General features: G+C 37.3%; 1 protein-coding gene across 3 annotated transcripts in view; it reads right to left on the bottom strand.

The window, feature by feature from the left end:
* The window catches only part of COL28A1 (collagen type XXVIII alpha 1 chain), a 62,260-nt gene that overhangs the window by 1,379 nt on the left and 37,739 nt on the right, over window positions 1–23,142 (bottom strand). For all 3 annotated transcript variants that reach the window (XM_042816968.1, XM_042816970.1, XM_042816969.1), the window contains exons 23-34: window positions 21,324–21,392; window positions 20,228–20,296; window positions 14,136–14,204; window positions 12,394–12,462; window positions 7,781–7,849; window positions 6,154–6,234; window positions 6,029–6,064; window positions 5,809–5,845; window positions 5,081–5,635; window positions 3,626–3,813; window positions 1,457–1,673; window positions 825–997 (exon numbers count right to left, since the gene is read on the bottom strand). In XM_042816968.1, coding sequence (XP_042672902.1) covers window positions 825–997; window positions 1,457–1,673; window positions 3,626–3,813; window positions 5,081–5,635; window positions 5,809–5,845; window positions 6,029–6,064; window positions 6,154–6,234; window positions 7,781–7,849; window positions 12,394–12,462; window positions 14,136–14,204; window positions 20,228–20,296; window positions 21,324–21,392 — 1,632 coding nt within the window. The remainder of the gene's footprint in view (window positions 1–824; window positions 998–1,456; window positions 1,674–3,625; window positions 3,814–5,080; window positions 5,636–5,808; window positions 5,846–6,028; window positions 6,065–6,153; window positions 6,235–7,780; window positions 7,850–12,393; window positions 12,463–14,135; window positions 14,205–20,227; window positions 20,297–21,323; window positions 21,393–23,142) is intronic.

The following is a 23,142-nucleotide window of genomic DNA, read 5'->3' as shown; positions in this document are numbered from 1 at the left end:
TAAATGTTTTTTGTAAAGGAAACTATGCACTATGGATAAGCAAGCTCTTTGAAGACCATCACTCAATGAGTATGTGGGCCTAAGGCAGTGAGTAAGTCTGTCTGGATTTCTAAAAGATAAAGTCTCTCACCAAAGGAAAATTATATTGGATTAAGAGGAAAAATCTTCTGATTTATAAACAGTGAAAAGGAAAGGGAATAAATGGCTGCTGGAAAGAAGGCACTGGAAGATGCATGCTACAATGGTCTGTCCTACTCGAAATGATCATAAGTGATCTAGTGAAGGGAGTAAAAAGTGAGATGACCAAGTCTATGACAATATTGTCTTTCTCTAGAGCAGAAAAGGAAAGGGTTGACTGCAAGAAATTGCAGAAGAACATTGTGATGTTGACAGAATAAGGTGTGAGTGGAAAAGGTAAAGTGAGTTTTGAACAGTGTAAAATTGTACATATGAGAAAAATGATACCAAATCCACGTATAAAATGATGGCTTTTCAGCTAATCCCTAAAATGAGGCCTTGGAATTTTGATCTGTGAATATGTCACCTTAATTCTCAGTAATAGTGAAGAAAACCCAACAAACTCAAATACAACATGAGAAACTGTAAGATAAGGAGTAAAAAGCAAAGTAGACAACTACTGTGTTACTGTATAAATTCATGACTACGAAGTGCAATTCTGCTCCCACCATCTCAGAAAGGAGTAAAACCTGATCAAAGGTGTAAATAATATGTATGCACAGTATTGGAGACAATTAAGTATTATATCTTTTTAGCCTGGAAAAGAAGTGCTTGAAGGAGAAGAACCCGATGGAGAGAAAACTTACTTATTCATCAATGCAGGTTCCTTGACATTCTTCTTGTGTTTCAAATCTATTGTTGGTACCATTACAACCTCCATACCAGAACTGGCCACAAGAATTGGCATTCTTGTCATAATACCATTTCACCACATAGTTCCGGCAATCACCTGGTTTCATAGGTTCCAAGCACCTGGGATCTGAAAGCATATCTTTAAAAGTTAACTTGGATTCTGGTATCAATTACATTACCCTATCTCTCCATTACAATACCCTATCCGTCCATTATTTTTTTAGAGCATCTTTTTTTTTTTCTTCCTCATAATGCCTGGAATATATACACATCTCAGATTTGTAGCCAAATTCCATTTCAGTTAATGAGATATATGAATAGATCTAAACAAACACATGACTGGTTTGGAATCAGGCTACCCACATTCTGATGCAAGACTCAAATAGGCATTTAAATACTTAAGCACAATCAATACACAAGGGCTGGCATCTAGGTTTGAAACTCTGAGTATGGTGGCTGCAGCCAAAACACCCAGAAAAACAAAAGATGATAAAATCCAGTAACTATATGAAGGTGGGAGTAGGGATTTTTGGTTGGTTGATTTTGGTACAGATCTGCTACCCAATATTCAGACAACAGTACGTACCTTTTTGAGGTTTTGCTACCTGTGATTGCTGTGCTGTTGCGTGGCGATCTTTAGCAGCGGTAATATTGAGCAGAGGGTTGACAAGTGGACTCTGACGTCTGATTTCATCTATGTTGGAAAATGGAGGGAATCTCGATTCTCTGAGAACAGAGGTGGTCACCGTGTGATCCTGAGCAGACGGCAGCGGCTCGGTGTATCTGGTCTGTGGTGGGCTATGCTGCAAAAGGAGTCAAAATCTGTTAACATTCTGTCAGAGCTCAAGTGTGAAGAGAAAAAGAATGAGAGAATTATAAAGGAAAGTAATTGTGTTTTTTACACACATTACTTCGCAATAATGGCAGGTGGGTTCAGACCTTGTTCTAGTGATTTCTCAGTAAGGGACCATGATTTTAACAAATGCATTTTCTGGTGCTGACAGCTAAATGAGAAGAGAAAGTAATTCCTTCCATTTAGTCACTAAGCTGAATTAGTTCCATTGCTGTAAAATTTCAGCCAGTGCTTATTTGTAATATAAACTAAAAAAGCAAGGAACTATGAGGTAAGTCTCTGCTTTCAGATGTCTATTACACTCGCTGGTAAAGAGCTGAAATCAAGGTAACAGACCTCTTCAGGTGAAGATTATTATCTAAAAATGTGCCTCTCCAGTGTTTTACTATATTCAAGAAGCTCTGCATGTTTCTTAGTAAAGTATGGTAGAAATGACTGCATTTATCCATACATCTCATAATGTACTGAAACCAGGAAGGAAGAAACTTGATACTATGTTTAACATCTACCCATTTACAGGACTGTACTGACGTGTCACTCAGTTTAAGAAAACTCCTTTTAGCCACTGGTACTTTGAAACCCAAAGTCTAACTGAAATGTGAATAGACAGTTCATCCAATCCTTTGCATGTTGCATTTCACAGATGTACAAAAAGATATTTATTGTGATGGTAATTAAATTATTAAGATTCAGCTATAACCAACCAAAGCCAATCAGATCCAAGCATATGAGCATCTAATTAGTTAGAACTATTCATATTTGTGTTTCTTACAATAAAATATATAAATGTCAGCATCTATAATACCAGATTAACATTTATTTTCCCTGTTGTTTTCCTTAATGATGAAGGTACAAAGCTGATCCTCTGTGTCACACAGATCTACATGGAGGTATTACAGGGCCCAAACCTAAATCACTTAGACTGTATCTGTCATTCAGGGAAATGAGACTGAACTTTGAAAGTGAAGTTGATTTATGTAATTACCAATCATATTACATACACAATGATCCAAAGGGTTAGTATTGGCTAATAATGGAGGAGTTCACTGACTTCACCATATATCAGTAATATTTATATACAGCATTCAATTCACTTAATGTTTAAATGTTGGTACACTGGCCTACAATATCCATTCCACACAGCTACAAAGGATCATACAGAAAATATTTCAAAATTTATTTCAGCACATTATGGAGGCAAGCATCTGTTCCATGTTTATCATCAGCTATTTTCAGGCAAAGCAATTAAAACACTCTAGAGTGTTTGTACTGAAGTACTGTAAAAGTGACAAATGTCCTTCTCTGATACTAAGACAGCGACTGAAAAATACCAAAGACCTATTAAGAGAATTAAGTTGATGCACACCTGCAGAAAATATTTATCTATTGCACTAAAAAACCACCTGTCCTCTCTGTCTGTACAACAACTCCATGTCGGAGAACGGACGAACACAGGACAGGAGAAATTAAAACTGGAGAATAAAGAGTAATGTGAGCAAGGAGTCCTGGAAACACAGTCCAAGCAAAGCTGAAAGCTTAATGATACTTACAGGGCATCACCAGGAGAAGCAACTTTGCACTGACAGTTGCATAAATAAATGCCTTGCACACTATCTGCCTGCATAGGCGCGCATCTGAAATATTTCCAATTCACTTTGAAAATGAATCAGAAATACAAAAATACAGATTGTTGTCATTTATTGCAACAATGACACAGTATTACTTCTTCTTTTTTTTTTTTTTTGTAAACTATTTTAAACAAGTTCACTCTAACTTTAGAAGTTCTCTTCAGATTTTTTTTGAGATATTACCCATGTATTAAAAGATTGGTAAATGGTGTAATAAATAACATATGAATGTCAACAAAGAGCTACATCTTTTAAAAAACATTCAGTAACTTACTGAGTAACTGATTCCTTCTTTATGGGGCACTGAAGTCTCTGAAATTGCCACTCGAGTCAACTGAGTGTTAGTAACTTCATTAGGCAATTCAGGTTCTGGACTTGGAGGTGGCGATAGAACATTTTCTTTTCTACTGTAAATTTCAGACACATTATCACAGATTTTTGTGATGAGTTTATCTGCAAGAGCTGAAAACATCAACAAATGATGAAATTTATTAAGACTAATAAAGAAAAGTCACAATGATTCTCCACAAGCTTTTAGTGCAGAATTAACCACAACCTATAATGACAGTGATTTGTGAAAGACTGTTTTCTGAAGTTATACCAAAACTCAGATTGGAATGAATAAAATAATGCACTCTCAGAACTAACAGATTTTAAATACCTCTAGTTCTTTTTTCGAAACAACAGATAAAAACACCAAAACTCATTTGAAGCATAAATTATAGCTCAACAGTCTAGAGAGAAAAACAGGACGATGGAAAGAATGTGTTTATGTGTGAAAAGTAAGAAGATAAATTGAGTTACAGATCCTATTTCTTCTCACACACACACACACACACAAAAATATATATATAATATTATAAATATATATATATATATAAATATAATATGTATTCAGTGACTGGGAATACTTGAATGCTGGAGCCAGAGCTAGAGCTGTAATTTTAATCCTAGCTGGCACCAGAACATTAGTGCAGATTCTGTTCTCATCATTAATGCCTTAAACGCATTAACTTAAGCCCATCCACAGGCTCAGTGCAGCAAAATGAGTTTATGTTCAGGATAAATATAGTTTATAGGGTTAGACTGCAGTTAGTTGAAACCAATGTTTGTTTCTTCCACTGGTTATTATAGGTTTCCTGTCTTTTATCTCTGATTCCAGATATGGCCACAGGATTTTTCAAGTCTGTTTGAAATAAATAATGCAGAATAAAGCAGACCTCATCCCCTTGTTGATATTCCTTCACCACCCTAGAATCAGGATGAAACCCTAGAATTTCGTATGACTTTTAGAAGAAAATGAGTGTATATAAAAGATGGTGAAGGGACTGCCAGAGAGACAAATCACTAAAAACAGCCATATATGAAAGAGAAAGAGACAGAGATGGTGTGCCAAGATGGAAGGAAATTCTTTTGGGGCTGAATCTGTGGCTCTACACACTGTGTAAGGGAAAGCTGATGGAAGCTCTCAGCAAAGAGGAGTGCCCCAAAGAAGGCCTCAACTCTGAAAATCATTGTTCGTTGGTTTTCATTGCTTCTACAAGAGGTAAAAGTTTGCCAAAAGTTTCATTTGGCCAAAGAGCAAGGGACACTGAAAACCAATCTGTGTCCAAAAGACAGGCATCAGCTGCCATTCACTGAGCATGTATGGACTGCCTTGTCTTGTTTGGGGAAGGCCAAACACTTTTATTTGCTTATTTCAAATATTCTCCTACATAGTTTCTTTTACCTGAGAGTGTCTTGAAGTCCTCTATCGGGTAAAAATGGTCTTCATCAGGGTCTGTTGCAATGAGATGCATTTCTTTCAGGAAATCACCATAATGAGAATCAGTTTCTTGAGCAATTCCAATGACAAATATCTCAATATTTGCAGCATGTGCTTCCCTTACTACCGTATCCAGGTGCACTTCGTCACGAGTGTCTGCTTGTCCATCTGTTACTACCACAGCAACTTTTCTTACTGCTGGGCGTGCTGCCTGAAATAGGTTAATGGCTTTTTTAATGGCAGAAGCTGTGTACGTGCCTTCTCCTAAGTAGAGCATTTTATCAACAGCAGATTTCAGAGATTCTTTGGTTGTGTATTTCTCTAGAGAAGATACCAACTCCACTTTATGGCTGAAGTTGATAACACCAATGCGAGTTTTAGCGTGGTTGGCCGAAACCTCATCAATGACTGTTTTCATAAATGTTTTGGTACTGATGAAGTTGTCTGGTCCGACACTTTCTGAACTGTCAATGACAAATATAAGTTCCAGCGGTGTTATTCTACATCTGGTACCGCAACCTGGAAGAATAACCATTGCAGATATTGTGTGAGAAACCACCTTCCAATTATATAAATGAATTGAACTCAAATAACAGATTTACAGTCACACAAACATGAAGAGGAAATATCCATTCAAGCAACATAAATTCAGTTTTAGAGCTATTTTTTTTTCCCCATCCTGGAATGCTTACCACATATCTCATTGATAAGTCTTATGACCTCTTCTCTCTGAAAAAAATAAAAAAAGTATTAATTAATCCGCTGTGTGTTTTAAGAATGCTGAAATGGTCAACTTATTTACCTACACCAATGCAGGGAATACAGTGCCCCTATATCAGCCTTGTTTAATATCACATAAACACATTCCAAAATAAATTTCTAACATTTAAATTAATTCATATACATACTTACTGAAAGACCCGGTTCACCTTTTGTTCCCCAAGCTCCCTGAAAATGTGTAGAGTGACATAGTTAACAAAATCCAAGTTCATCACATTTCTGCTGTGTAAAATGAAGTAATGTACAATGTCTTTTACCTTTGGTCCTGGAGGTCCCGGGTCTCCCATCTCTCCTTTGGCACCTTTTCTTCCTGGATCACCTTTATCTCCGTAGTCTCCCTAATTTAAAGCAGTCACATTAAACCCAATCCACAACTCCAGTTTTGTTGGTAGTAAGAGCTGGAATTATAGCTCAACTAGTTTTTAAGATTAAATTTCTGAGCTTTATCCTGTGGCTGATTACTTAAGCAGAGCATCTTAGAGAAAGAAAGTACTGTCAACATAAATACCTTCAAGAAATTTTTATCAGTAAAGAGTGAAGATAAATTTATGCTGATTAGGAGATTATATAATTTTTTTTCTTTGATTTTCTTGAATTCTAAACTGGCCCATGTTAATGCAAATCTATGGAGAGACTTAACTGCTTGAAATATGCCAACACATTGAAACTCACATCAGCTTTGTGCAGAACCCACATGAAATACTGTCAGCTTGCCCAGAAAAGAGATACCTGGATTGTTACATACATTGGAAAATACATAGTTACATCATTAGAAACAAATTCTTCATTTTTTTTTTAATTTGAGTGAATAGATCTGGAGAAGAGAAGATCTGAACCCCTAGAAGAGAAGGTGTTCAACCTTATTGCTTTTCAGCTACTGCAGGTATGAAATACACTATGGAAAGGATTCTGGATCTTAATTAGAAATGTCTTCAAAAAGATGACTGTGCACGACAGTTTTTTTTCTTCTCTCTGGGATTTACTGATCACCTAATATTTCACGTGAATTTTTAAGAGTTCTGTGAGGGGAATGCCCATTTCAATATTACTACTCATTGCTACCCAGACAGTGGAATCATTTAGATACCATTCCCTGTTACAGCATTTGCCAGTATGATTGCTATCAATTCTGTGGAACCCTTTTGACTCCCTGAGTCTTATTCTGATCTTATTCAAACCTGAAAATTGCATAGCTCCTCCTCAGTGTTAAGGAAATCTCCACTGCATAAGCTCTTGGAAAACACTTGCTGGTCTGTTTTCACAAAATCATAATATTCAGCTAATAGTACTACTTTGCATTATTTGTCTGTGAATTCTATCTAACCTCATCAAAACTAATGTCAGCACAAGAAACAGCAAATACATTCTACTGATGCTAGATGATGGTGATGCTAGTATTCTCATGCACACAAATATGCTAAAAACAGATCTGTTTGGTTTTTGATGCATTCAGTAGAAAATAGGTAAATAAAATTCCTACTGAACTAAACTTTTTTTTTTGTGACAAGTCTGTTTTTTAATAACAAACAGCAAAATTGAGAATTTGGAGAGATTTTTGGTCAAAGCCTGGCAAATAAACAGACATTTTGATTTTATAATAGCTAAAAACTATATGAATATAGCAGAATGCATGTTTTTACTAGCATTTCCTCCTGCTAACAGGTAAGAGCTCGTTCCATATATTACTTCAGAGCCTGATCTTAGTGATGGTTAAGATTTTCACAGATTCCAAAGCTGACAATAAGTGGTGAGCACTTGTCTTGCCAACCGTATGAGGCAGTTTTTTGCTTTTATGCTTTGCTTTTTATCTATCTTCAAAGATCTGTCACATTAAATCAACAATAAAGAAAATAAAACCTTTCTTTCCTTATTGCAAGGATTTACCTTTGGTCCAGGAATGCCAACTCCTATTGACCCCTTTGGCCCATGTAAACCTGGATTTCCTTTTTCTCCCTAAACAGAATATGAAAAGTAAGTTTAATGGAAAATAAAGGTAGAATCCATGCTGTGTCTATTCAGTTTATGACATCCTGCATCATAGAGAAAGCCACATACTTGTATTAGGAAATGAAATGTGTAATTTTCAAGATAGAATTGCTCTGAATCTGAAGAAATGAAGAAATAAACAATTGAGTATGAATCATAATGTACTTTGATAAAGTACACAATGAAGACTATGTTCCTGTTTAATTAAACACAATATTGACATTACGCTGACATGAATGAAAGACAAAAGTAGTGAGTTTCACACAATGAGGTTCAGTTATTCATCCAGCCTACAAGTGGAAATACAAAGTCCAACTCAAAGGTTCTCTAGGCACACACACCTAGGATCTCTTCAGGGTTGACTTAATTTTTCTGATTTTAAGTAAATGAGGTCTCTGTTTTTCACAATGTGGAGAGAACACATTTCTGCTGAGACTTCAGATGACAGGATCAATCTGGCTACAAAGTGCAAATTTGTTTTGAAAGGATTGTTCTGTATGTCCTGCTGTGCAAACAGAGACTTGAAAAGCATGTTCACAGTAGCAGGATGAGGACATAGCACAGTGAAAACCACAGTTGTCATAAAATAAGTACAGAAAATCCTTCACAGCATGTGGGATCCAGAAACTGTTCTGTTCTCTTTAACAGGGTAAATAATCTTTTCAGATAAAATACTGTATACATTTTAAGCACAGTTAGAGACATTTAGGTTCCCTGATACAAAAAAACTTCCCCAAAATTCACATTTGTAGCGTAACAGCAATGCCCTGTGCAAATATTAGAAACAGCTCTAGGGAATATCAGTGAGATCACCTACTGCCTGCAGTAAACCTAGCTTAGGCATATCTGCATAGACCAGTACAAGTCTAGTGAGTTACATTTTTCAGTCAAGAGCTCAGACTGTCTCACACATCCCATACTCCTACTAGGACAGGTAAAGTGGCTGAAGTGGCTATTCTGCTCATAGTGGACAGAGAAATACACAATTTTCAAGACTCCAGTCTTCACAGTAGGTATATTAGTGCTTTTGGTGAACTGGTGGACTGATCATTTCTGCTGGAGTGGATAAGAGAATTACAGATTTCTTCAGGTGGAGAAGCAGCTACTTGATGCACAACCAAGTCAGACAATTTCTCTTCCCATGATTGGCTCTCTTGAGCTGAAAGTTCACATGGAGTCAGACAGTGAGATGCACCTTCCTATAAGAGGCAGTATACTAGGAGTCAAAGTCAGTGGGTGATTTTTTTTCCTGTTCAAATCCCAGATTTCACTGAGAACCTGCTGAAATGGGAGCCTCTGACTGCACACAGGTGAGCTGTGGTTTTGCCCTGTACTAGGCAAAGGCACCTACCATACTCCAACACATCTTCACCAAAGGCACTGCCTGAAGAGCACTGCCCTGTGGGAGCCTCTCAGATCCACTAGACCCAACACAGGGAGCTCAAAACCTCTGCTCCTTGTCAGGACTACATACCACTGCCCTGATAATCATTAACTTCTTGCCTCTGGAAAAAGAACAACTCTCCCATTTCCGCACTCCACAATTTCTTACAGCTAGAAAGAACAGGCACTGTTAAAGACGTTGGATACTGGAAAAGAAACTGCAGCAATGCACTAGGAAAAACCTAATGCACTAGGAAAAAGAATGGGTTTTCCTACAAATAGGAAATATTAATAAGGCAGCGGAATGCACAAAGGAGTTTATTGGCATTCTTAAATGCTCAGTGAGTATTTAATTAACTTAAAGCTACTTTTCAGCAGGATTGTACTTCATAGGTCTTCTATATAGGTTATAAATGCAAATGACTTTTAAACACAGCGAAGTAGCATGCCAGTCTGTTTCAATGCTTGCTGTCCAGCACTGGGAAAGACTGCTCTTCCTAATCAGTCATGATAGAACTGCCTGATTAACTTCTTTACAGATTTGCAGAGCACAAACACATGAACCAGAATTAGAATCTGCTTTGTATTCCAGTAGTCTGTCATTAACAATAAATGTCAGATCTAAGAAAACTATAGATTTATTGAAGTCCTTTGACAGTTTGCCAGTTAGGATGGCATTTAGGCAACAAAATCGAAAGAGACCTACTTTTCTAAAAAAATCAAGCCTATGCAGCTGACACTAATCACAGACACACGTGAATTTTATCCTTCAAATGTCAACTGCAGAACCAAATCCTGCTTCCTCTACTTGTGTAATCGATCATCAACAGAAAGGATTTGTAATAGATACCATAAGAAAATATTTAGTAACTAAGCAAGAAGTATATTGCATACATTTTTAATTATTTGTCATTATAACAGCTCAGTGCATGTACAAAGTTAAACTCAAAATTGACCACCAGTCTTATCTTAAAAATTAAACCAGTATTCATCTAAAGAAGGACCTATAAATCCTTGACCATAATTTCCTGGTAGATCACTGATCAATAAGTAGACTTTTATGTTAAAATGCCATTCTCAGAGTGCAGACCTGAGAATGTCTAGACTGTGGTTTTGAAAGGAAACCAAGCACACACAAAAAAAAGACCAATGGATGCTGATATTAACATAATTAACGCAACCCATCTCATTTTTGACATTCCATTCTGACCATTTGCCCACAGAACTCCATGTATATCTAAGAATATACTTGGAGTAATATTGATAGTTCAAAACTGAGGAGTACAGTAGCTTTAAGCTGATGAAGAACGGCCATAAAATATGAAGCTTGTGATGTTTGTGAGGAGACAAAAAGACAGATGTAAGAGATTGACATTCAACAAGCGAGGAATGGAGGAAACGGGTACAGATATTATTCATAGCAGTGCCATTACTACCATCCAAACCTCTGTGTGTCTGCATATCTGCGTATCTACCTATTACCCACTAAAAATATTTTGACTTTTATTTTTCTTCAGGAAGAGAAAAAATACACAGTGATCAATATACTTATTCCTGCATTAAATTGAGTCATGAAATGTTTCTGCTCAGAATGGGAATTGTGCTTTTATAACTAACCTCCATAACTATGAAATTAACAAAGAAATATTCCAAGCATTAGATTCTGGGAACACAACAAAAAGGTCTATTAAAGCCAGGCAGAAATAGTTTTCCTATACTATAAAGCACATAGAGATGGCAGAAACATTTCTGCTTTCTTCAAGAATAGTGCAAATAGGCTTCTGAAATTCATCAAAGGATGGAAGAAGTTACCTACATTATTGCATTAGAATACCTATTATCTTTATGGACACTGATAATCACTAAAATAGAAGAAAGGTGCAGATAGATCAAAACCAAAGGTTCAGACAGTCAGATGACTCTAACCACAGACAGATCTTTGTCTAGGAGTCTTGAAATGTGATAAATCAGAATCTGTTGAAGAGAGTTATATAATAATGAGAAAAGATGAGAAAAGGGAGAATGTGGTAAAGTATGTTCTTATAAAACACTTCACAGTGAAGAAGAAAAGTGCTCTCTGCTTGTATAAAAAGAAAATGATTAACATTATTATGGAAGACATTGAAGCTGGAGTTGGAGTAAGTACTGATGAAAACAAAGTCAGGAATAATGCTTTCCTGGTTAAGCTTGCATGAAATAATTCCACCCTGAATAAAAGAAAGATTATCCTATGAAACATTTGGTAGCAACATAAACTTATTTATTCATTTATTTATTTAAGCCCATCACTATTTTGCAATGAAAACCAATTTTGCCAACAAATGCCATGGTGGCTTTAGTTTCTACAGCCACTGCGGTATGCGGTATAGTGAGACATCTGTCTTAACCCAACTGAAATAGTGCACTGCTTATCAAATTACTGGTGATTTAAAACTTTAGAGTTGCAGAGTGGAGCTCAACTCCTGATCCAGGGAAATATTCAATCACATGCTCAACTTTAAACATTGATTTCAGAGAAATAGGAGAAATATATTTTTTTCTCCACTAGAGCCTTCAGTTTTAGCAATTTGTTTCCACACATTTATGACGAGACATTTCATTAAATTTCAACAGTGAGAATGTGTTACCATGTTTGCCTTTCTCCTTGTAAGGAGGCATGTTTTGATGTGACTGGAACTAGGCTAGTAATGACGTGAGTAAGAATACGTTGGACATTGGCTAATTTCTTTTATGTTCTTATAGTTACGTGTTGTTTGTCTTGTTCTGGATAAATACAGTAGCTCTCTGTTACTGTCTTTACATAAGGGCCTCAAAAGCAAACTCCAGATGTTTTCTTTGGACAGTGCTCTAAGTCTAACAAGTCCATGAAACGTGACAAGGATGAGAGAGGTTAAATATATCTGTAGCAATAAGAATAATAGGAGAGCAGTCAGGTGTCAATGGTAATGAAAGTCAACAGCTAAAGTAAATTTTACATACTTCATGAATGATTCACAAAGAATATTTGCAAGAGTTCAGCGACTCAGTGGCAAACAGAATATACAGAGGAAGAAAAAGTGAAAAGATGAATCTTCCTAGCAAAGAGATATAAAAAGAAACTGGAAACATACTATATTAAACTGGATTACCTTATCTCCCTGTATGCTGATGCCAGGAGGACCAGGGGGACCAGGCAATCCGTTCTGTCCCATAACACCCTATTAGAGTCAGTGTGACAAAAAAATGAAGGATTAGGAGATAAATTCTATTTCTGGTAACACTAAAGAAGTCATTTCAAATTCACTGCAAGGAGAAGCAAAACCTTTTTGAAGACTCTAGTTCCAATCCTTCTGTGGCTTATAGTTTCACACGGTAGGTTTCAGTAGTTATACTTAGCAAACTCTCAGGAAAGTAAAGGAACAATTAAGCAGAAAAAAATTAAAGAATAAAATAAGCCCATGAAACAGTGTGATGATTTTCCCATTCCTTTCCTGGGTAGAAACCAACAGAAGCCAACTTTATCCAACTGCTCTGTGCAATCACTACACACAGAGGCAAGCAGTAGAGCAATAAAGCTAGACACGCTAGCTCTTACACACTGCATAGGCATGTATTTCAAGCCATGGTCTCTGGGAGCATCACTCATTCAGAAAATCTTAAGTGGCTACAGCCAAAGCAACACCTGCTGATTTTTGTGGCTACAGTAGAAAACAGGTAAAGTCTTCCTATGGATCCGTAGACAAAATTTTGCCACACACTTTCACAGAATCTCTTGTAAAAACTACTGTTAAGCTACATTTATATCAGCAGGGGTTCACACTAAACGTTCTAAAAATCTTATCTCGAGAACAGGATGATACAAGATGGTCCTCAGCCCTGAAAACAAAATATCATTTTCACATAGAGAATATATTTTTCATTCTTGAAGGCTTTGGGCTGAGCACTATATATTGTCACACATTTTGTTGGCTTTGAGACCCAGCCTAAACCGATTCTTACCAAAATTACTCTTTCTAAACTGACTGGCTGTATGATTTACTGAGGTACTGAAATTGCTATAGCTTTCACAAAGCAATGCAAAGTCATATGTACATCCTGAGAAAACTTTCATGCCCTATTGTTCACTGCATTTCTGTATCAGGTTGGTAATAACAGTTCTCTATTCAGATTCAAAACAGCCGTGGAGACTTCTGTTATTGTATCTGCTAAAGAAATTACAGAAAAAGTTACAAAGACATACACATTTTAACTTAAGTAAAAGTGGAGAAATATATCTAGAAATCCTATGTTTTCTCCATTGACTTTGTAAAAATAATGAATGGATACATTCATGATACAGAAATACGGGCATGAACTGAATTATCTTTCTTAGCAGCAGTTTCTTCCTTTTTGAATTATCATTCATTTTAGTGGAGGAAATTAAAATTTGTCCAGATGTTGCACGCTGGCTCCTTATAGAATTAATGTTTTGGCTTTATGTTTCTTTCCTAATGGTTTTACAAATGAAGCCAACAGGATTCAATTTCAGTGAGCAAAAAAAGCAAACATAAAATCCAAATTTAACATATTTTCACCCACAGAAGAATATCTTGGAAATATAATAGATGCAAAAGGAATAAATGTGTCATTTAACTCAATTATTAGCTCTGTGTAATCTAAAGCTGTGATCTCATAAACTTTAGCTGCAAATGCAGTTTTCAGGCAGTACTCCTTCCTAATCCAGGCAGCAGAAATGTATAGTCAATCCCCATGCTTTAAAGCTTGATTTCTCCTGCAGTTGCACCAACATGAATCAGTAACTGAAGGAGCTATTCTGGTGTCAGAGAGATTAGAGAGTCTGGCAGCCAGCATTACAACAAAGGAGGAAGCTTCAAGATGATGTAGTACCAACCTTAGGACCAACCACTCCGATTCCCATCGGTCCTGGGCGCCCACGATAGCCTTTCAGTCCACGTTCTCCCTGAAAGCAGTCATAATAACATCAGTAATTTACCACTTACTAACTAGCACACTTTTCATACACTCAAAAAGCAGTTGGTCAAACAACCAAGCAAAAATAAAAGAAAGCAAATAAATGCTACAGACATTTGCTTTATAGGTTAAAAAAAAGAGGTCAATTTATACTTTTTTTTCTCAGTTAACAGTGAGGAAAAAAACAGAAGGGCTCATCCCCTAATAAGCTAGCAAACCCAAGGTGGCAGCTGGCAGGCCAGTGGGAATGTGAGCAGTTCTGAGTACCATGCTGCCCTGCCTGCTGCAGACAAGCCCAGTGGAAGGAGATGGGGGTCAGAGCACGTTGCTGGTAGGGGCGAGGCACAGGGACATGAAAGGCAGCTTTTTCCCCACAGTCTGTAACAGTACAAATGAATAGGCACACATCCAGCACATTTTCATTAGAAAACTCTCATCTCTTCAAAAAGAAAAACAAAGAACTGTTAAGTTACAGGCACAGAAAATTCTGAACCAAGTTTAGCAAATGCTCTTAAATTATATCTGTGCAGACAAATGCAAAAGGTAGAAATGTTCTGATAAGCTATCACTCATCCAATATACTAACAACAGTGTCATGATGGTATCTCTTACAAAACAGATGGTATCTCTTGACAAAATAAAACTTTTCTTTGATGAAAGTCTTCATTCTATTTGCTTTCACACTAGGAAAAGCACTTCAAATTGATATGCCTGCAGAGGGAGCAGTCCAACCAGAAGAAAACTGCATGTACACATCACACTGATCACACATGACACTTCATTTGTGATAGGTGAAAAAAAAGAACATACTGTACTGATTAAAAAGGAAGGAAATGAGTACAGAACCTCTTATTGACTTCTTTTACTTTCCATGAACATTTGTGCAGTTTTCAGATCTTAATGACTGCTTTTTAGGTTAAATGCTTGAAATTCAATCTCCAGTGACAGATCACACCAATCTGTGTGTTTTGTATATGGCTATGAAACTCCCATGCTAAGTTCTGGGATGTTAATTCATTAAGGCCTTAGTTCCATTTTGATGGATTTGGAGAGGTGGTAAACCTGAATCCAAAGACCAAAGCTTAGATTAAGCTTATAATGCTTTCCTTCTTGATGTAATATTTGGCTACTGGATTGATTTTCAGTTCCTCTTTCTTCCAAAGCACTGGACAATGGCCAGCTTGAGCCAACATGTAGGCATGGTACACGGCACTCTTGGCTTCAAATTGATGTGTCAAGCTCGGAGTCTGAGGGTTATGCTGTTTGCCAGATTAGTCAGGAATTTCTCCCTCAGATTTGATCAAAGAGGAGGGTTGGTTTGTTGGTTTGGTCTGGTTTGGAAAAGGGAGCTGAAGAGAGGGATATTTCTTTTTCTTCTTTTTTTTTTTTATGGATGAGAGGTGTTCCTCTGATGATCTGACACTTTTCTATCACACCTTCCCTGCTAATTCAAGAACAAAGACACTGGCAGTGTTCTTGACATTTTATTTTGTTTTGTGGCAGTTTCTATCTGTAAACATTTAAAGATTACAAACCTAAGCACTTAAAGATTGTAGCACTTAAATCTGACACACAATGCTGGCAGGTGTCCCTCTACGGTGAGAGGAATGGTAGATATTCCTGATCTTTTAAAACCTCTGTGGTTTATCAGTTCCTCCTGCAAAGCATTTCCCCACCATTTGCTTGAGATTGTTGTATTACTAGTGAATAGTATGAGATTAGGCAAATGTAGCCACTTTCCTTTTAAATTTCATCTGTTATCAAGAGACAAATTATTTCTCAGTGTCCTTGTATGAAACAATCCTAAGCAGATGAATCAAAGAGGAGCCAAAGTTTTCCCTTCTCAAGCTTCTGAAAACTGCCAGATGTGTGTCAAAGCTATGAGGAAGTTATACTGACAATGCTTTTCAATACACACTGTTTTTAAGAGATTCTGGGCTGCTGTGGACAAGGAAGCAATCAGTAAGCCATTGTGAAGGGAAGGTACTGAGCAAATAAACAATTTGCAGTCTTCTATTTTGCTGCAGTTGCAACCTACTCTTAAATCAGCCCTGACAAAAAAAAAAAGCACAAGTATGTCTTGAAGTTTTGTCTCTCTTTCTCCCACGAATAATACATTCTTACATGGGGTCAATGCAGGTGAAGGATCAAATTTTAGCCTCACATGCTTAGTTAATACCAGATGCCTCACTGAAAAGCTCTTTTGTAGAGCTTTATAGAAATTATCAGTTTTTGTATTTCTTGGCTTAGAGAAAAAGACTTTCATTTTGCTTTATAAGTTGCAAAAGGGAGCAGGTTTTTTTTCCTAAGGTGTGACACTAAGCTGTCCTCCAGGGAATTCATTTCAAAAAGGATTAGTGCTGCTCTTTGATGAGCTCTAATTTATTTCCTGCACTGTGCTTGTAGACAATCTAAGTCACCATTGGTGAACTAGAAAAACACCACAGAAACAAGAAATAAAAAGCTGAGTCAAGACTACTAAGACACTAAGCTATGTGGTGCAGTTAATACAGCAGAAGGAAGGGACGCCACTGAAAGGGACCTGGACAAACTAGAGTTGTGGATGCATGTGAACATATTGAGATTCAATAAGATCATGTGCCAGGTGTTGCAAGATATTGAGTTGGGATAACCCCTGGTACATGCACAGACTGGGAGAAGAACTCACTGAGAGCTGCTCTGATGAGAAAAGACCTGGGGGTCCTGGGGGATTAAAAGCTTGACATGAGCTAACAGTGCACTTGCAGCCCAGAAAGCCAGCAGTGTCCTGGGCTGCATCAAAAGAGGGAAGGCCAGCAGGGTGAGGGAGGTGACTATTTCCCTCTACTTTGTCCTTATGAGGATTCACCTGGAGTACTATGGCCAGGCCTGGGCCGCCCAGCACAAGAAAAACATGGAGCTGTCAGAGAGGGTCCAAAGAAGGATCATAAAGATGATTAGAGGGATGGAGCACCTCTCTTATGAAGAAAGGCTGAAGGATCTGGCCTTGTTCAGCCTGGAGAGGAGAAGGCACCAGGAAGATCTCATTATGGCCTTCCAGTACTTAAAGAGAGCTTATAAACAGGAGGCAGACTGTCTTTTTACGCAGTCTGATGGTGATAGGACAAGGGGAAATAGTTTGAAACTAAAAGAGGGGAGATTTAGATCAGATGTTAGCATGCAACTTTTTACTCAGAAGGTGTGGAACAGGTAGCCCAGAGAAGCTGTGGGTGCCCCATCCCTGGAGGTTTTCAAGGTCCAGTTGGATGGGGCCCTGGGCAGCCTGATCTGTGGGTGGCAATCCTGCCCATGGCAGAGGGATTGAAAACATCTTTAAGATGATCTTTAAGGTCTCTTAAGAGATCTTTAAGGTCTCTTCCAACTCAAGCCTCTCCATGCTTCTGTGACAATAAAAGCACAGGACTCCAAAACTTATTTCTTATCATTTGATCAAGAAAGCTCATTAAATGACCTAATGCTCACATGAAAAATAAATTTTGGCCTCCAAGGATATGTATCTCATTTACTCTAAGACTTATATTGGTACTGAAACACACAATAGACACTGCAGCAATCTCTTCAGTGAGAGCTGGTTGATTTAAGAATTTAAGAAAAAAGACCTTGCATCTCTACCTTTCTCATTTTAGTTCAAGTAGAGTTGCCTTAAGCCACAGAAGTTATTAACATTGCAAATGGATCCATCCCAAATGTTCATGCTGTGCTAAGGATTTTAATAATCCTCCTGTTATGTGATTACTGAGAATGAAACTTTCTTTATGCTTGGTGCTGTGCTCTTACTCTTGAATGTCTGTAACCCATCTCCCATTCAGCAATATTGCTTATGTGTATATTTTTTATTTTACTCTGACATTATCTGCCTCTGTTTAAATGCTATAGAAAATAGTGTGCTGCCCAGATTGAATGCATTCCACATGTTCCAATTTTGATTTCATATAAATTTGACCTCTAATCTATAAAATTCCTATCTTACAGTGTGCACATGTGTGAGCCTTTTCTGAGAGCAGGGAGAACAGAATTTGATTCAGCTGAATGGAACATTCATATGTAATGAGACTCAAAGGAATTTCAAATTGACTAGTGAGTAAATTTATGAATCTCTGTTATGAAATAAATGCTCTTTCCACATTCTGAGATTGTTGGCATTATTATTATTATTGTTGTTTTTTTAACATGTAAAGGATGAGAGATAGCCAGTGATCATCCATTTTATGAACTAATTTCTAGAGGGATTTTCACTGTTCAGGTGAATTATTTTCCCTTGTGAAACATTTGATTCCAGGAAATTCTGTAGAGATTAAAGATTTCAAACTTTGTGTGAACAAACAGAAAGACAAAATAGAAGGGTGAACAACTGTTTGTGTTATTTGTTTCTTTTTTTCACTGTACTTTCCAGTGATGTAAAAATTCTCCTTTGGGAAATTCCACTGCAATTATTGTGGTGGTTTTGTTTCACTTAAAAGCAAGAAAACAAACAAACAAAAACCCTTTTAATTGCATTTTGGATTTGTTTAACTCAAATCTCCTTACATTAAATCCCTATATTCCCAATTAAATTTTGTTTTAAATTTCTTGTTTTTTTAATATTTCAGCCATGGTCATCTTAGTGAGAGATCACCTTGTCTGATTACTTGACATGACCTTCCAATTTATTTTTCTGGAGGAAATACTACTCTCCAGAATTATATATTTAGGAATCAAGGGGGAATTCTAGATGTAAAGTTGTCCCTAGACATTTTGCAGCCTTAAGTTATATTTTTATGTAATAACTGCTTTAATATTCTTCTACGATATTTTAGGGTTTAAATGAAATGTTCTTCTGCAGTAACAAGAAAAAATATCTTGTAAGACTGTATTATATCAAGTGTAAAGCTTTTATTTGGAAAAAAAAGCCTCACATAAAATACCTAATTAGTTCAGTGCTATCTGTTTTCTGCAAGTCTATACTGACTGCCACAAATGAAATTATGTCCTTTAGTCTTGGCATGTGCCAGATTCTGTATTACTCCGGGTGGAATGTCTTGTATCACTAAGTGGCAACTGTGAACAGAAGCACAAATCCCGGTGTTCCGGGTCCCTATCATCAGACTATTGGTAATCCTACGGATGAATGGCCTTCAGTTTTTCCTTCATTGTGGATTTGTTTTCAAGACATCATTGTTATTGTTTATTTTTGATGGGAACTTTCATGCTCTGAGAACTGAAGTTAAAAGTTCTGTTGGGAAAAAAAAAAAAGGTAATGTTTATTTTGCTTTCCACTACAACATGCTCTGTGTTTCCTATTTCACACGTAATAAGGAAATCGTTAATTAAACCACTCTGCAGGACACCATAAAGCAATTTATGATATGATTTTAGCCATAATTTTCTTTTTTCTGAGTTTTTATAACATAGTAGCTACAATGTGACTTTTTAGACCAATTATACACTGCGTGGAGCTTTGTAACACTTCAGCTATTTTGTGTTTTATGATAAAGCAAACAAATAAACTCAGAACTGTTTCAGTGTTGAATTTCTAATCTCTTTATTGTTTCCTTTTGTTTGTGTGTTCATTTTTTGCTATCAAGTTTTTCCTATAAAGTGTTATTCATTTTCAGGTAAGATCTATAGTCTTCTCTGGGGAATCAACAACTAGGAATTTTAAAAATATATCACTGTTTCACCTGTAATCACTACTTCCCCTTATTTGTTCAGAGTCCTGCCCTTCTCTTTGCCAGAAGAAAGTGAGTAATTACTAAGCAGTATTCTGCCTGCATTGGATTCTGACTTCCATATGGAAATTCCAGCACATAAAAACACTCTGATTTTTGGGTGTATGGAAAATCTGAAGATATAAAGCAAGAACTGGTTTGCATCTAACAAGGTAGAAAAATCTTTTGCAAGCTTTTCTTTGAATCGAAAAGCAAAGCGGGAGATGAAATTCCAGCATTTTGTCATTGTAATGCACTTTGTAGAGAGATATTTGTCTATACTGTCTACTAGCCAGATAGACGCATGTACAACCATTGCACGTACCTTTGGTCCAGGATCTCCCATACTGCTTGGGCCTTCTGGTCCTGGAGGGCCTGCTGGTCCTGGAGGTCCCTGGTACAAGAAGAATATAGCATGTCATTAGTTGTCCTAAAGAAATAGTAGATATGTTCTGCAATAAAGAAGAGAATTTCAGCAGTATTATTAATCTGTTTCTGTTGTTCTCAAATTTGCAGTATTTCTACTGTGTACTGAGCAACAGCTCAATCCTTCACAACCCCTTCAGCTGCACGTCATACTGCTGAAGGCATCCCTACCCTCCCTTTCAGCATTCAGAGGACAGAAGTCTTTGCTCTATCAAAGCTACTTAGACTTAGCTACATAACTGTCGTTCATATCTGCTTGTAGTTTACAGAACTGATCTTTACAGGTCATGAGGTAGGCAAAGTTGGCCTAAGAATGGGAAAGACACAAGCTACCACCTGCAGATATTTCAAAGATACGTATTCATATGTCAGGGAGAAACAGACAGTTTTTCTCACAGCATTTGGAGATAGGAGTCCTGTAATAACCATAATTCAAGGAATACTATTGCTGAGTAAAACTCTTCTTATTGTTTGGTCTCTAATAGAAATGCAGCATGCACACATACATAAACCTAAGTTTTCCATCCTGTAGCTGGGTAGAATATAATCAGCAGTTATAGTTTTATTAATGAATGGCTTGGCCAAGCAGATATTTTCTCTTGAAGAGAAAATAAGGAAGAAAGAAAAAAAAAGGAAGAGAGGAAGGAACTCAAAGCAATAACAATATTACATACATAATGTAAACTTATTACATAATGTGAACACATATGAGCAGCCATGAAGACTTCAATGAAATTACATAAAAACTCTTTCATGATGCTGAAACAAAAGCAGTTCAGTCCATGCCCAGTTCTGATTGTAGATCTAGCATCCAGGACAGGAAAGGGCTTCATACCAAATCTGAGTTATTTAAAATTGGTGAAGGATGAAAGAGAAGTTTAGTTACACTTAACTGTCTAATATAGAGCGTACAAAGTAATTTTTGTTTTTGTATAACACTAAGTACAGAATGTAATTATAAGCAATAAACAGTAAAGAATTAAACTTATACTTACAGCTTCACCTTTGTGGCCTTCACCTTTTTCTCCACGGGGTCCAGGTAGTCCAGGTGGTCCTGGGGTACCCTAAATACAAAGTAATAAATCAGGCACTGTGCATGTAACCAGATCATTGTAATGTAACACACTTAAAGGCCTCCACCAGTACTTAGAGTCATTTGTGAGAATGCTTTGGCTGTGACCATTCAACCAATTCTTTATCCACTGAATTGTCCACCCTTTAAATCCATCTCTCTCCAATTTAGAGATAGCAGTGTCACATGGGATTGTGTCAAAATACACGTAGATGTCATTAGTCACCCTTCCATTGTTCCCAGAAGCAGTCACTCCATCGTAGGAAGGCCAACAGATTGGTCAGGTGTGATCTACCCTTAATGAAGCCATGCTGGCTATCTCACATCACCTCCTCTTCTTGCACGTGCCTTAACATATCTGCTCTATTATCTTCCCAGGCACAGACATGAGGCTTACTGGCCTGCCGTTTGTCAACTCTTCCTTTCTCTCTTTCTTTAGAATTGAAGTGATGATTCTCTTTTTCCAGTCACCAGGGATTTTACCTGACAGCCATGATTTTTTAAATATGATGGAGAATGGTTCACATCAGCCAGTTTCTTCAGGACCCTGGGATGCATGTCATCTGACTCCATAGACTTGCACATGTTGTCTCATAGGGTGGTCTCTGTCTTGCTCTTCTCTTAAAGTAGAAAGGATTTTGTTCCCCTAGCCCCCACCTGGAGGTTCAGGTACATGATAAATGTGGAAGGCCTGACTGCCACCAAGGCAAAAAACTTGAGTACCTCAGTACCTCAGTCTTCTCCATGTTCATTAAGGCCAGTTCTTTATTCTCATTTATCACAAAATAAAACTTAAAACTATAAAGTATCTCTCAAGGTACATTGGCAGTTTGCACTAAAGTTGTTCCTATGTGACTGCCAGAACAATTGGAATTCCTTGTTAATACTTGTAAGTCACACATTCACCCCACATCTAAGCATGGCACGCATACAGCCACACAGGGGACACTGCACATCCCCTCACACAGTACTAGAGTGCCAAGAAAGGAAAATGGACTCTACTGTAGATTGATGGAAGGTTAGTTCATAGAATCATAGAAACTTAGAATCATTAAGTTTGGAAAAGACCACTAAGATTATCATCTAGTCCAACTGACAACTTATCACTACCATGCCTGCTAAACCATCAGCTAAACCACATGTCCCTCAGTGCCAAATTTACATACTTCTTGAATGCCTCTGGGGATGATGATTCCACCACTTCCCTGGGCAGCCTGTTCCAATGCCTCACCAGTCTTTCTGAGAATAAATTTTTCCTAATATCCAATTTGAACCTCCACTGGCACAACTTAAGGCCACTACCCCTCATCCTACCACCTTGGAGAAGAGATCAACTCTCACCTTGCTTCAACCTCCTTCCAGTTAGCTGTTGGAGAGTAATTAAGTTTTTCCCTGAGCCTCCTCTTCCCCATACAATCCCACTGCCCTCAGTTGCTCCATGTAAGACTTGTGTTCCAGACCCTTCAATACCTTCACTCCCCTTCTTTGGACACACCCTAGGGCCTCAACTAAAATAATAAAATATGAGTTCATCTCTATTTTTATTTTCAATTCCAGCATAGTAAAAAACCTGCCAAACAGAATTTCATTTAATTTTAGCAAACCACTGTAAACACCAAACACACATTAACACAATCTCTTCTTTAACAACTGGGGTTCTGTCAGGTAGTTAGATTTGCCATTAGTAACATAACATAAATCATAAATCTACTGCCAAATCTGCTATAAGAGCTAGCTCTTTA

The sequence above is a fragment of the Centrocercus urophasianus genome, unplaced genomic scaffold, assembly GCF_019232065.1.
Source record: "Centrocercus urophasianus isolate 14NV4802_14NV808 unplaced genomic scaffold, USGS_Curo_1.0 seq_16, whole genome shotgun sequence".
NCBI classification, from domain to species: Eukaryota; Metazoa; Chordata; class Aves; order Galliformes; family Phasianidae; genus Centrocercus; species Centrocercus urophasianus.
Note: the sequence above shows the minus strand (reverse complement) of the source record. Positions and strands in the feature narration are given on the sequence as shown.